The sequence below is a fragment of the Diabrotica undecimpunctata genome, chromosome 2, assembly GCF_040954645.1.
Source record: "Diabrotica undecimpunctata isolate CICGRU chromosome 2, icDiaUnde3, whole genome shotgun sequence".
NCBI lineage: Eukaryota > Metazoa > Arthropoda > Insecta > Coleoptera > Chrysomelidae > Diabrotica > Diabrotica undecimpunctata.
In genome coordinates this window covers 37,509,085-37,525,012 of record NC_092804.1, presented here as the reverse complement: position 1 = coordinate 37,525,012, position 15,928 = coordinate 37,509,085, and the positions used below count along the sequence as shown (strand labels likewise).

General features: G+C 33.4%; 1 protein-coding gene across 4 annotated transcripts in view; it reads left to right on the top strand.

Moving 5' to 3' along the window:
* The window catches only part of Imp (IGF-II mRNA-binding protein), a 318,650-nt gene that overhangs the window by 78,276 nt on the left and 224,446 nt on the right, over window positions 1-15,928 (top strand). For all 4 annotated transcript variants that reach the window (XM_072522676.1, XM_072522675.1, XM_072522674.1 and 1 more), the window contains exon 3: window positions 202-252. In XM_072522676.1, coding sequence (XP_072378777.1) covers window positions 202-252 — 51 coding nt within the window. The remainder of the gene's footprint in view (window positions 1-201; window positions 253-15,928) is intronic.

Sequence of the window (15,928 nt, the reverse complement as noted above, 5' to 3'; positions counted from 1 at the left end):
CATGTACTTTAGCCACCCAATTGGATGTTGCCCGTCTTCTACTACTGAAGGTGCAGATATAGATTTTTCTTTCATTGAGACCTTCTCGGCGTTTCCTTATCTGTCTAGAGCTTTAGAAGAATACTTTGTTTGACCTTTTTTAGTGTTTTAATTTGATTTTAAATACAAAATAGTTATTTATCCAAGATTTGTTTGTTTCAGATCTCTTTCTGGAAATTCAGATACTGCAATGCAGGTCGGCAACGGTTGGATGTGAGTATTTACTGAAACATTTATTAGTTACTTAAACACAGAAAGAAAATATAAACTAAATAAAAGGTTGAATGAGCAAAATAGTAAAAAAAACTTATCCAAAAAAATTCTCATATTTTTTACTTAGTACTGGTGATGGGCTTTTTTGAAAATGTAAATGTCTTTTTTTTTTAAGAAAACTGCAAGCAACATTTTCTTGTTAGTTTCATCATTTTAAAATGGCCGAGTATGTTGCGTTACTCTAACAATGAAATCCTGTGCTTAGTTTTGTTTAATGTTATATCTAATCTTATATTGTTATGTCAAAATGAAAGATCATTATTATATATTAATAACTAACAATCAGAGTAATTTCTTTGCTAATTTAAAATTATAATCGTTACTTATTTAATTGTCTCAGAAACACTTCTTCTTCTTTCTTCTAGGCGAATCGCCTGTTTGAATTTCAGAGTCTTTGCAGCTATGCCACAAAATACCTCATTTCTCTTGTTTCAAGCGATCGTTTGGTTTTAGTCGTTTCTGGTCTAGTTTCTGCGGTGTGTGTCATTATAGGCCTTATATCAGCTTTCTATCTTCACAATTAGGGAAATTAGGAAAATAACAGGCACTAATGTTAAGAAAAAATCAAACATACTGCTGGATAAAAACGGCAAAATAATTATAGACGTCGGTGAAAGGCTTAAAAGATCGCAGGAATATATTCAAGAGCTATTTAAAGACGAACGGACTGAGATAGTACTAGAGCAGGAAAAGTTCGACAACGGCCCAGACATAACAGAAGATGAGTTATTAGAGGCGATAAAGCGAACAAAGAACAACAAGGCAACAGGTCCTGATGAAATACCTGTAGACATAATACGGTTAATAGAAGAACAGCAAATTGGAATATTGGTCGACTTATTAATACAATATACAGTACAGGAATCATTCCCAGAGATTGGCTGATGTCAACATTCATAACACTACCAAAAAAACCAAATGCAAAAGAATGCCAAGACTACCGGATAATACGTTTAATGAGTCATACGCTCAAAATATTTTTAAAAATTATACACTGGAGAATACACAACAAACTTGAGCAGGACTTAAGTGACACACAATTTGGATTTAGAAATGCACTGCTAATCAGCCAGTATGTGTGTTTCTTAGATTACAACAAAGCCTTCGATAAGGTCAGACATAACCGTCTTATCGAATTACTTGAAAAGAAAAACGTAGATATGAGAGACATCAGGATCATTAGCGCTATCTATTATAATCAGATCGCTGTTGTAAAAGAGAACAACGTCTTTTCAAATGAAATACAGATTGAGAGGGGCGTCAGGAAGGCCTGTGTCCTGCTACTTTGTTCAATTTGTATTCAGAGGAAATAATCCAGGAAGCACTAGAAGAACTAACTATGGGAATAAAAGTAAATGGCCGACCAATCAATAATATACGGTTTGCCGACGACACTATTTTATTAGCGGAATGTCTTGAGGATTTACAATGAATGGTTGACAGAGTGGTAGAAGTCAGTGACGAAAACGGACTGTCCCTAAACACAAAAAAGACACAATTTATGGTAATTACAAAAGCCCAACAGCGCCAAGAAAACATAACAATACATGAAGAACAAATTAAAAAAGTTGAAAAATATAAATATCTGGGTACAATCATTAACGAAAATAATGAGTACATAGAAGAGATTAAGGCAAGAATAGGACAGACAAGAAATTCTTTCAACAAACTGAAAAAAGTACTCTGCAGCAGGGACATTTCAATTTCTGTAAAGATAAGACTTCTGAGATGCTACGTGTTCTCCGTATTATTTTATGGGTTGGAGGCTTGGACATTAAAGAAAGATGTTTCGGACATATTAGAAGCCTTCGAGTTATGGGCCTACAGAAGGATATTAAGAATAAGTTGGGTGTATAGAGTCACGAATGTCGAGGTGTTGAGAAGAATGGGAAAAGATAAAGAGGTTTTAAATACAATTAAAGTCAGAAAACTGCAATATCTGGGACATGTCATGAGGGGCGAGCGTTATAACTTGTTGCAATTAATAATGCAAGGAAGAATACAGGGTAGAAGGAGTCGCGGAAGAAGACGCATCTCTTGACAGCTTGGTTTAACTGCACTTCTGCTGACCTCTTTAGAGCAGCGGTATCGAAAGTGCGAATTGCCATGATGGTTGATAACCTTCTTAGAGGAGATGAAAGATGAAGAAGAAGAATCTTCAATGCCAATGTTTTTATTACGCCATATTGTATTGTTTAGACAGCCTTCTCTTCTGCTTCAACGTTGCCACAGCCTGATAGTTCTATGCATAAGTATTTAAACTTCATTCGGAAAATTTTATTGCTTAAATCCAAGATGTTTTTTCGTTACATTTTAGTTCTTGCCGTTTTAACGCCAACTTACGATAAACATTTTTTGCGCTGAAGATGAAGCAGTGATATTGATGAAACATAGGGTTATGCACACAGTTGCTGTAATATTATATTTCATTTGAAAAAACAGTGAGAAAAAAATTACACGAACAAAAAGCGTTGCTGGGGATTTGCAAGTGATAAACTGGCCAAGGGAGTATAATACTTTGCGTTTTTTCGAAAGATATAAACTAGTGTATTATAAATTAAATTCTTTGTATAGGAATGTCAAGGTTCTATTAGTTTCAAGTTATTTCTTGTTTTGATGGAAATTAACTACATTAATTACTTAAGTGAAAATACGTTATATTTGTTCATAGTAGATAATATGAAGTATATTAGTTTAAAGTGTTCGTAAAAATGGTAATATATATGTACATATAATGTAATATGCTAGAAAAACTTATAATCCAGTCGTCAGAGCTGTGATCTCTAAAAACGAGAGGAACAAGCTGAATTTTGCTGAGAATGTGAATTTTGGGACCCCAAAAAAGATGCAAAAAGGTTTCCTGGGACTTCTACCTAAAACACCCCCTCGGTGTGGGTGGGGAACGGAAACATTCGGTTTACCAAGAAACTGTACTTCGTAGACAAAAATGTTTCAAACAAGATATGTAGCGGAGTTAATTTTAAACAAAAATGTTTATTAACACTTTTTGTAAAGAATGAACCGTCCTCTCAGAAACATCCCCTGACGCGACCGGCGATTTTGAATGTCAGTTAGCCGCGAAATCAATTTAAAAAAAAAATTAATCAACTCGACGGTAAAAATTCGATATCTTTTAATCAGAATGTCATATCGACAAAAATCAAAATGCATTAAGATGAAGAGAATAGCTTTTGTATGCAATTTTTGTATTTTCCGCAAATGAACTCAGTTTGTATAGAGGTGTTAAATAAACGTTGCACGAGTTTTGCCTTTTTTTTTACGATGCTCATGAGATAAATAAAATCTATCGCTTCCATTGACCGGTTGCTGTGGAATTTTCAGTGCTATAGCCTAATCTTCAAAACTTATAACATGAAATTTCGAACAAATATGAGGCATTTGAAATATTACTAAAAAACGTTGAACTTTCACATTACAAACGATCTCACGTCACGGGAAATGGTTCCACGAAGACGTTATTGGGTGGAATTTGTAGCTAATTTTGCGTCGTTTCGAAAATCGTACCTGTGCAATCGAATTTCGATTAAACGTTTTAGATCGTTTGTAATGTGAAAGTATACAGCGTTTTTTAGGCATATTTCAAATGCCTGATATTTGTTGCCAAAACTCAAAATCGAAATTTCATGTGACTCAATTTCAAGGTTTTGAAGATTAGGTTCTAACAATGGAAATTCCATGGTGATAGGTCAAAGGAAGTGATAAATTTTATTGATCTCATAGGAATCGTAAAAAATGACAACAAACACTCCAAAACAGGGTCAAAAATTATTTATCCATAGTTTTTCTCGGACGATGGATCTAAACTATAGTTTTGATAAAGACGTGGAATACCTCTCGAAACGTCAACTTATGAATAAATAAAAAGCTTTTAGTAATTAATATCTAGTTTTAAATCAACCTATTCCCAAGTTTTTTTCAAAATATACATATACATGTGAAAAAACAAACAATACAAGAATATTTTGATAAATCATTATAAATAGTCACAACGAAACAATTTCAGGACAATGTTACTTTTCAGTTGTCTCTCATCTGGTGTCAACTGTGCTATTCTGTTCCATATTTCCATAATATGACTCAGCCATTTTATGGTTCTAATCCAAATTATGTGACATCAGCGTAAAAGTTTTTCTCCAAAAGCAACAAGTAGCTACTTGAAGTATAGCTTTTTAAACTTCTTGTTCACAATGTGACAAATTTGAACGTTGAAAATATATAGAGTGTATTTAATGATAGATAGTCTTAGAGTTTAAAAGAAAAATGGGAAAATTCGTTAGTAATCTGTGTCATCGTCCTTGGAGACGGTGTGACGAGGGCGAGGCTGTATTATATCGATCGTCTGTGATCCCCTTGCTCTTCTGAGCGTTTCCCCCGATCGCCTACCTTCTGGGAATGTACGCGTCGTTGCCGGGCCTACCAAAATATAGATAAACGTTGATAAATACTTCATTTGACTTTCTCTAAATTGATGGGGTCAATACCAGATTTGATCATAAATCGAGTGTTGTAAGAAAGACTAATACCTGAAGGGATAATATTAAGCATATTATACAGGGTGTTTTTATATTTGACAGACACGCTTTACCACAGACAGTCCTTACTACTTGATGATTTTTGATTTAGAAACATGAACCATAAAAGAGCTTAGTAATTAAAATTTAGGGTGTTAAAGGCTGATCAATGTTTATTTTTCAAATTTAAAGAAAATTTTAGAAAAATAAATAATTATAAATATTAATATTTATGTTTATTTTTCAAATTTAAAGAAAAATATTTGACATCAGCCAGAATGTGGAAAATTTAACCAGTGGCGTGTTATAAGTTTTAGTACTAACAATTTTCTCCCTGTGATACGCGACTGAAGCAAAATAAAATTTAATAAAGTTTAAAGGCTTTGTTTTTTTTTTTGATAAAAAAAGTAGTAAAAATCTGTTATAGTGTTAAAATAAAATTTATTTTAGATATTTGTTTCAAATCAAAACTGCGCAGGTGCTTGGATAATTTGTAACCAATAAATATTTTTAAATTCTAAAGATACATAAACAATTTTAATTATTCGTGAATTTGGGAGTAGCTTTGTTGATTAAACGATAAAATTTTAAACTAGTTCCTATATCCTAAAATAAATAAATAAATTTTTGTATTGAGAAATTGGCCGATATGTTAATCATATACGAGGCCACTCAAAAAATAGTAGCATCTCGTTTATGCCAACAGTCTACTTTTGCAAATAATACAAAAAGACTGAAAGAAACCAGATATTTATTAATAATGAGATCAAATGCTGGTAAGCAACAAACAATAAAGACTCTGAATCTGAAAAGGCAACATTAAATAATATTTCTGAAAGGCCATCTTTAAATGCTTGACATATGGGCCTTACTTTAGAAGTAGGCTGTTCTAGTTTTTGATAAGTTTTCAAACAAAAAATATTACATTATTATAAATAATCCAATGTGCAAGTAATCTAACCCAGATATTGTCGAGTATGCATGGAATTTTTAAAGTGGTATGTAAGTGGATCAGTCAGATAGCCAAGCGGGCCAGGCGGACGAAACGTATTCTCTTCACTAATGTATGGTCCAATTACTCTGGAGCAGGTTCTTTTTTAAGTTAAATAGTTAAAAAAGAATGAGATAAAAAACACATTTTCTCAACAACCTCTACGTTTATTCAAATTTGTAAATCAAACGTAAAGTTTATTATTCAAAGCACCCTATGTTTACTCAGCAGAACGTGTGGCCTCCACCAGTGGATCACCATTGCGAAGGCTTCTAGATCTTCTGACACATGGAATAATTGTTCTGCATTTGATATCCGAGTCAATTCACGAATGTTTTTCCTCATTATTTAATTAGAATTAGAAGAAGATTATATAATTGGATTAAATTGAATTGTTGAAAATTATTTCATCCAGCGCCTATGGTTTAACATGTTTAGTGCCAGTGTTTCCTATAGGACACACGATAGACTTCTGCGAGAGCCCAGTGTTTCTTATAGGGCACACCAGTCGACCATATATTGTGAGCCGGTGTTTCCTATAGAATACAGAGTTTAATGCATTTTACATTAGAGACGTGTAGTAGTGGCCCCAACGGATATCTCACGCGAATGGGTTGTGGATACTATTGGTTTTTGGTAAATATTAAAAAAATAAAATATTAAATGAAAAAACATTATTTTCAAAAAATAACTAATGATATTTATTAAAGCACGTTAATCAAAACATTTTATTGCATCCGGTGCACATTGTTTGTACGTGAGTTACAAATTTGATTTTTCCGTCAACCACAGTTCCTTTTTTGCCATACTTTTTGTAGCATTCCGAACACCTTTTAGTTTTTCGTGGTGGATCTCCAATCATTTTTTGAATAAATTTGTGTACAAGCTTACGCGGATTTGGCAGTGGTGGTATATCAGTTGCGTATTTTTGCAACATAGAACATATTACTTGTTTCCTAAATTCAGTAATTTTAAGGGACTTCTGCATTTTCAAATCATTATTAATTCTGTATAGTACTGTGTACTATATTACGCCATTTGGTCGCTTAAATCGATGGAAGACTTTCCTGTGTTATAGTCAACTAGACATTTGGGTTTGGTGATGTTACTTCCAGAATGTGTAGTCTTTTCTACAGTCTGTAATGCAGAATCTTTTGTAGTAAGGATAGAAACAATTCTCGTATCCCTTTATTTCAAAATACTAATACCATCTTTACTCGTTGCTGTCAGCAAATTCTCCCTTTTTTAGTTTGGCAGTAACAACATATGTGGCAAATATTTCCGATCAAGTCTGAATGTACCGACTAAGTGGGTATTTCGATTCAGCAGACGATATGCCAATAAAATGCTAGTGTAGTAATTGTCCGTGTATAAAACTATATCTTCGTCCAGAAGATCGTCAATGAGCTCCATTACTACACTCTCAGCAATGCCAACCTCTCCATTTATTGATCTTCCACAGTATATCGACATATTCCAGATGTATCCTTTGTCGCAACACAACTTAAAAATTTTTATGTCATATTTGTGGCGTTTATTGGGTATATACTGTCTTAAGAGCAATCGTCTTGTTCGTGGAATCAGACTTTCATTGATACAAATTTTTCTTCCAGGCGTATATTTTTTTTTGGAAATTGCTGATTTCCAAAAAATGTATTTTATGTAAGTGGTCATTTTCTGGGACTTTCGTGTTGTCTGATAAATGAAGCATTTTCAAAATGATTTCGAATCTGTTTCTGGACATAACAGGCCTGGCTAGTGGAAAATTATATAAATTATATAATTTCGGCAATAGTCGCGAAGAACTGGTAGTGGTACTGGAACTTGGTACTGGTACGACAAGGAATCGATATATTTCCGCTTTATCAACTGGTCGCCATTGATGAAGTCTGGATTGCTGAGAGATATCTTGACCAGTCGTAAGTATTTGAGTGGCGTAAATATTTGTTTCATCAAATATTACACTAATTATGTCGTCAGTTAAGAATAGTTCTAAATATTTGAATGATTCAGCATTTACATTTGCATTGCTTTGTATATTTCTTTCAGACCACTTTTGCATTCTGCATTACATTCAAACTGATTTGGATTATCTTCTTGACGTATATTCCAGACTACATGCTTCAGCTGATTTTCAACTAACTCTCTTTCGTTTAAAGCTGTTGATGTACATGGTTGATTCTTGTCATCCCTGAAGGTTGGACTAGAAGCTGATGGAGGTACTCTTAGAGTCAATTCATGATTAGAATTTTTGTCAGAATACCCAATCGAATCTGAATCTGATAACTGTCTCATAACGTCGTCTGTCTCACTTGGCATAAAATCAGGATCGTAATACGCATCGTCACTTGAAAAGTCCAGCATTATAAGAAGCAACATTTTATTAGCCCATTTTGAAAATGACTCTCTTAACAATGGAGAATATTTTCAAAGTGAAGTGATAAAATGTTTTTCTATAAGTATTTTCAATATGCTTCGCCGACTGAAACAAAAAAAAAGTTAGTCCACAATATGACAATGACAATGTCATGTATCCAGGAGGACACATTGGCCCCTACAACTATTTTTTTGAAAACACTATCTCAGAAGCCGGTGCTATAATACACACGCTAAAAATGTCAATCAAAATAAAAAATTATCAAATTTTCAAATTCACGTTGACTTTATAAACGCATAAGGTAATATTTAAAAAAAAAAAAAAAAAATATATATATATATATATATATATATATATATATATATATATATATATATATATATATATATATATATATATATTAGCTCTAGCAGTCAACCTGTTAATCACTGTGGGGCATCTGTTCGTTTGCTGTAATTAGTATAGATCTCCTATAACAGACTTTTAGAGAAAAATAAATGGATTTACTTGGATCCACATTAGCCTCCAAGGTCGTCAGACTTTTCCAAACACTGTAGACTGTTTACTTGGGAACCTATACGAAGTCAGAATTTAGTGCACGAAAATATCGTCGAAACTGACATCTAACTGCGAGAGTTCAAGATGCTAAAGAACAAATACATAGTTCTGGCTATAAACGAACATACCTATTATACTATTCCAATTAAAATTAAAATTATTTTACTGATTTTCGATTTTACTGATGCGTGTTTCTTTATAAAATAAAGTAAAATTAAATTAAAATAAAATAATTGAATCGAATTGAACTAAAAACCATCGCTCTATTTTTATAGGTGTAGAAAGCTATGCTTTTCCTCCTCGGTTACGCCCGGAGTGCCACATCCCGTTTTTTATTAATTATGTGCACATAATCAATAGTTCAATTAATAGTACAGATTAAAGCAAAATTCCGATAGGTAAATCACACAAGTCATAATTTGTAAATTAAGTAAATACTTACAGACTTTTGTTTAGTAGCAAATATCTAGAACATCATTCACTTTAGCTCTATAAAAGGGTATTACTTTTTGTATTAAAAAACAGAAAAATTATTTTGCTCCAGTGGCGTAAAATGTTGTTGATAAGTATTGCTACCCACCCTGATAGTTTGTCACCAGTTAAATTTTCCAAAAGTTAATTTACTCCATGTAGTCTTTAAGACATATCATCATCATGATGTTACAGCCCTTATAGACCTCGACTTTCTCAAGCTTCCTGTTCTATTCTTACTCTATTAATTGCTTTGTGGGAGATCGGTGCTTAAGTATCATATTATTTATGTACTAAATTTGAAACAAAAATTTTTAAGCGATTTTATCATATTTCGATCCCTGACATATTTCTCATTTATTGCGAGTTTTAAAACTTGGTATAAGCTAGAACTTGGTATATAGCATATATAAATTTAATTAACTTTATTATGGCATTTCTTATAAACAATAGGAATTTATGTTTTTGTCAAAAATTTAAGTTTGATATTGGATAAGCGGTAAGAAATTATTAGATTATCGTACTGCCGATAGCCGTATTGGATATTGGCCGTATCCAATATGCCGCCCAGGTTAGGTGTAAGTCGTTGTGCTGTTCAAAGGGTCATTCAGCGGTTCAATCAAAACGGCGCCTACAGCCACAGGAGAGCAACATCTGCACTCTATGATCGATTTTTGGTTTCTTCGTTTTAAAGAAATAGACATCTAACTTTATTTGAGCTGGCAAATCGCCTGAACGAAGGCTACAATGTGTATGTAAGTAGGTAGACAGTTCATCGGCAACTTTATGAAGTGAATTTATTATCCAGAAAACCAGCCTTATGTCCACAGCTATCCGTGGAACACCGCAGAGCTCGACTTGCTTTTGCAAGGGAACATGAATATTGAAATAGCGCAGATTGGAGTAATGTTGTCGTCAAATGCTCGCGAAATTTTGCCCAATGCAATATTGTGGACAGAATAACCTATAGAGGAAGCTCAGTTGTGGTTTGAGCTGGTATTAGTTCCGATGCTTGGGCTGACTTAATTCTTGTGGATGGAGGTTCTATAATAGGAGCAATGTATATAACAAACATTTTAGATGAGCATGTGGTATCTTTAGCGCCATTCATAAGATCTAATTTTAGTTTTTTGGACAATAAAGCGCGCTCCACCGTGCTAGAATCGTCAATGAATACTTAGAAGACGTCGACATTGTCCGTATAAATTGACCAGCTTTCAACCCCGACCTCAATCCAAACGAACATCTATGGGACACATTGGAAAGACGAATTTAAGTTCGGCTACCCCGTCTAAACAACTTATCAAAGCTTACCGGAGCTTAAGACAATATGGAACGAATTAATCTAACGTCATGTTCAAATTTTAATAACCACAGTGAGCTGACTTATGAAGTCTGTTATAAGGGCCCGAAGCGAAAATACTAGGTATTCATTACAAATGACAGTAACATTATTTTGTTATAACTGTTTTTTATCAATAAAGCTACTTTTAATTTTTTCAATTTTCAAATAAATATACCCTTTATAAATTTTTTTATATTTATAGTTTTTATAAATAAATAACCCTTTTAACGCTAATCGTGCTACTTATCTACATTTATCGTTCCTCTTTAAATCTGTGCCCAATTTAAATATATGCCCAATATCGAGCATATTTGGAGATGCCAAGTGGAATCTCCAAATATGCGTCCTCTTCTCTATAAAATAGGCGTGGATCGAATTTTTTGCACCTGAGTGTAATTTTTAGGTGTGATATCTTTAGAAATTATCGATTGGTCATATACAGAGTGAGTTTTATGTATGGAACTCCCCAATTATCTCGGAAACGGTTTGCACGATTTTTATAGGTATGGTGGTATTTACATTGTTGTCAGATCTTCCCTTTTCTGGAAATCTAATGAAATTTCTTATTTCAAATGGAACACCCTGTATATTTTTTGACTTTTGAAATCCTTAAGAAATACTAATTATCATTTTCTATTCAATTATTTTTCATGTAATGTTTCCTATACCAAAACGCCATAATTTCAGAGTTATAAAAATAATCAGTATTTCTTAAGGATTTCAAAAAAGGCAAAAAAATACAGGGTGATTTATTTGAAATAAGAAAGTTCATTAGATTGTCAGAAAACGGACGATCTGACAATAATGTAAATATCACCATAATATCGGCCGCATCACAAGACTTTTACACAACAAAACCTACAAAAATTGTGCAAGCCGTTTCCGAGATAATTTTGGCGTTCCGTATGTAAAACTCACTCTGTATAATGATCATCAGGCCCATAGTTACTTATGCTGCGTTGGTTTGGTGAAACAAAACAACGCAGCATATGGTTATTACTGGGGTAATGCGAACGTTTCCTACTGCAGCCTTGAGAGGTAATGCTGGACCTTTATCCTTTGCATATACACGTATGGAGGATCGCTCGAGAAAGGCTAACACTGACTCAGCATCTAAAACTCGACGACCTGACGGCATCTAGATATTTTAAGGTTTGCTCTGAAGCTATCTTGTTGTGGCATCTTAGTACAACTTACTATTTCTACTGGGAATAAGCCACAAGTTTACTTTAAAATAAGTTTATTTTGACCTTTCGATTTCCATTTCGGAAATCGTTCTCAGAATACAAATGCAACAAATTTTGTTTTTATTACTTGGTAATACTTCTAATAATTTATATTTATCTGACTCATTCATATTGACAATTCAATCATATATTATACATTTTAAAGTAGATGACTTTAAAATGATATCAATATTTTTGAGTTGCGTTCCTGGGACGTCTTTATTGATAAGATAGTTCATTCGATTTCATGAAATCAACTTTAACTTAAGAATACCCGTCAGAAAAAGCATGTGACTTGTCTTTAAAAAGATAACAGTAAAATTATCCAGTTAGTGATCCCATAGTAAATCATGAAGAAAAACCACGAAAAAAAAATGTATCTCGATATGGTAAGTATTTGCACTTATATTTAGTTTACTCTCAATATTAATATCAAATTCTAATTTAATGTGTATGTTATTTTAAAACATAAATGATGTATTCTCGATATGCTATTGACATACTAATAGTGGTATTTTCTTTCTATTGATTTCCTCTTTTAATATTGGTAACAAGATCCTACTGCATTCTGCTGAGGAATTTACGACGCAATTGGATTCATTCAACATAAATAAGAGCAGTCTCTTTGAGTTTTCTTTTTTTACCTTCTGTTTCGCTTAGGACTACACGTGAATACAATGCAATGAACTCATTATTGTTTCTTCGTCGTTAAAATTACACTTTGCTTAAACCGGAAACCTTTTTTGCGTCAAGCTGTAGACCTGGTGAGTAAACCTAATGGTGCTTTTAACAGCTTTTAAAAGAGAGTACGCGTTTTCGAGTAATTTCCATTTAAAATTTTTAGGCTGATACAATTTTCTGCAAAATTCCAGAATACAAAGTATCCCCAAAAATTTGCCATGAATGGACTATAGAACGCACTGGAATTTTCTGGAAAATCTTGTCAATGGGTGAAGATGTTTCTGGAACTTTCGTTATAGAACATTAATAAACTTTGTAGAAGATTCCATGTTTGCAGCCTGCATAAGTTTTATTTATATTCTGTATATTTTAATATATTTATAGTAATATGAATATTACCATTTTTATTACTGTATAAAATTAAACATGCGTGGAAAGAGGAATTATAGGTTATGTAAAAAATCACGTTTGGCGTGAATCCTTTACTCTAAGAATCGGCAACGCTGCCTACGTGTCATTCTATTCCCGATCCCGGTCCCGATCCCTATGCCCACCACTCCTCCAACTTGGCCCACCTCGTATTCTCTCCGTTTCATATTTTAAAACTTTCACCCTCCAATACGAAAAACGACGACTGTCTTGAAACTGATTGAATAAGATCGTCTGGCTTGCTGGTTGCATTTCTTTTAGGATATTCTATCTGTTGAGAGATATTGATGTCTTAAACAGATTTGTATACTTCATTACCTACGTAATTTTTTATATTGAAGAAATATTTAAAAAAAAAATAATCTCGATTATACATTGTGCGTCAACTTATCTTGTGTGTTACAAAAAATTATCGGTATGACTCAACCCAATGTTAAGACAAGCAAAAAATTTTGTGACAGAAACATTCATTCTCGGCATATGCTTCTATCACCCCCTCTCTAGAATTTGTTTCTTTTTATACACTACTTTCTATAACAAGCGTTTTCTTGGCCTACAACATTTTCCTTTATCCTTGGGGTATCCATTTCATTATCTGATCTGCTAATTTGCCCTTTTCCATCTTTTCGACAATATTTAAATTCTAAGAATCTCAATTCTAAATTTCTGATCCATCACTTATTATTAAATTATTTTTTGCTGATATTGTCAACTGTTGTGTTCTTCATTTGACATATATTTTATTTTAAATTAATGCTAATTTTTAATTCGAGAAAATTAAAATTGTGAGTAACATACAACAAAAGTTCTTGAACATGACAAACACTATAAAGGAAGCTTCGTCGAAGAACACACAAAGAACAAAACGATTTAGAAAAAACCACTGGTTCGATGACGAATATGGAACAGAGTTAAAAAAAATCAGATTTGAGATTAAAAAATTTGCGGTCGCAAAAACAACCTAGAAAAGTATGCCGAACAATGAAAAAACGTAAAGAAAATCCTAGAAAGATAAAACGTAAAGAAAACCCGATAATATGCATAGGTGACGATCGCATAAAACGCGTGAAAACTTTTAAATACCTTGGCACCACAATCAATGACCAATCGGATCCACAACAAGAGATAAAAACCCGAATACAAATGGCAAGACAAGCTTTTGTGAAATTCAGACCGCTCCTATGTAATCAAAACCTAAATTTCGAAATACGCTACAGAATGGTCAAGTGCTACATATGGTCCATCTTGCTTTATGGCATGGAAACGTGGACTTTGAAAAAAACATCTATCAACAAACTTGAAGCATTTGAAATGTGGTCATTGAGAAGAATGATGCGCATACCTTGGGTGGATAGAGTTCGAAACGATGACGTCCTTAAGAGAGCCGGCGTGGAAAGAGAACTCTTTGAATTAATTAAAAAACGCAAGATTGGTTACCTTGGGCACATATTGAGAGGAGCAAAATATGAAATACCACAGTTAATCCTACAAGGGAAGATCGAAGGTAGGAGAGGAGCCGGCCGCAAACAATTATCCTGGTTAAGGAATATTAAAGAATGGACAGGAATACACAATACAGGCGAGCTGTGTCACGCCGCCAAGAACAGAATTCTAGTAATGAGATAGTCGCCTACGCACTTTGGTGTATGGCATGTTAAGAAGAAGAAGAAAGAAAATCCTAAGGGCGCGGAAAAGAAAGTATAAAGTATATGGATGATAAAGTAAAGCGTATTGAAGAAAATTACAAGAAAAATGAAATAAAAAATTTCTACAAAGATGTAAAATATATTAAAACTGGGTACCAAGGAAGAACGGTGAATGTAAAAGATAACCAAGGAAACCTGAAAGTGCATGAAGTCCAAATATGTGAAAGATGGCAAGAATATTTAGAAGAGCTGCTAAATAACGGAGTGACTACTGAAGAAAATTATAATGTTCCTAAACTCGAAATAGTAGTAGAAGAAATTAAAGAAATAATAAAAGATATGAAAAATCAAAAAAGCCTCAGGGAGAGCGGCATTGTGGTAGAGAACTTAAAATATGGAGGAAAGGCTTTAAGAAACCAACTTCGTGAGCTAATAGTAGAAGTTTGGGATGCCAAAGAAGTCCATTATAATTTCTATACACAAAAAGGGAGATAGAACTGAATGCGGAAACTATAGAGGAATATCCTTGATAGAGGTAATTAATATACAAAGTGCTCGTCATACTAATTAAAAAGGGATTAGAAATATGTGGAGAAGAGTCTAGGAGACTACCAGAGAGGATTTCGCAAGGGAAGATTAACAATCGATCAAATCCTGATCAATTACTATGAATACAACATTTCAGCAAAAGTACTTTTCATTGATTACAAAGCCGCCTACGATACAATAGACAGAAACAAATTAATAGAAACGCTAAAAGAATTTCAAGTGCCAGAAAAAAATCGTAAGATTGGTAAAAACGACAATTAGAAAAAGGATTATTTGTGCTGTGAAATGCAATGGTACAGTCTCAGAATAATTCGAAGTGAAAAAAGGTGTTCGCCAAAGACACCAGTTGTCTACCATGCTATTCAGTATAGTTCTAGAAAAAATTGTAAGGGTTAGTGGGATAAACAGGTCCGGCACTTTTTTATACAAAGAGCACCAATGCTTAGCGTACGCTGATGATGTAGTTCTCATTGGAAGGAATGGAAAAGAACTGGCAAGTATAGCACAAAGACTGATTCGGGAAAGATTTAAAATGGGACTAAAAGTTAATAATAATAAATCCAAGTACATGGAGATCTCAAGCAAAAAAGGACCAACGGTGTTCTTTACATTCGAGAAGGTGGATGAATATATCTACTTAGATACTCTTATTGATCAGACATGTAAGAAAGAAACTGAAATCAACCTGATACTGACCAAAAGCAACAAATGTGCTGGGGCCATGAACAAAATAATTAAGGCCAAAGATATATCTCATAATGCAAAAATATAAAACTATAATTAGACCTACAATGCTATACGCTGCCGAAAC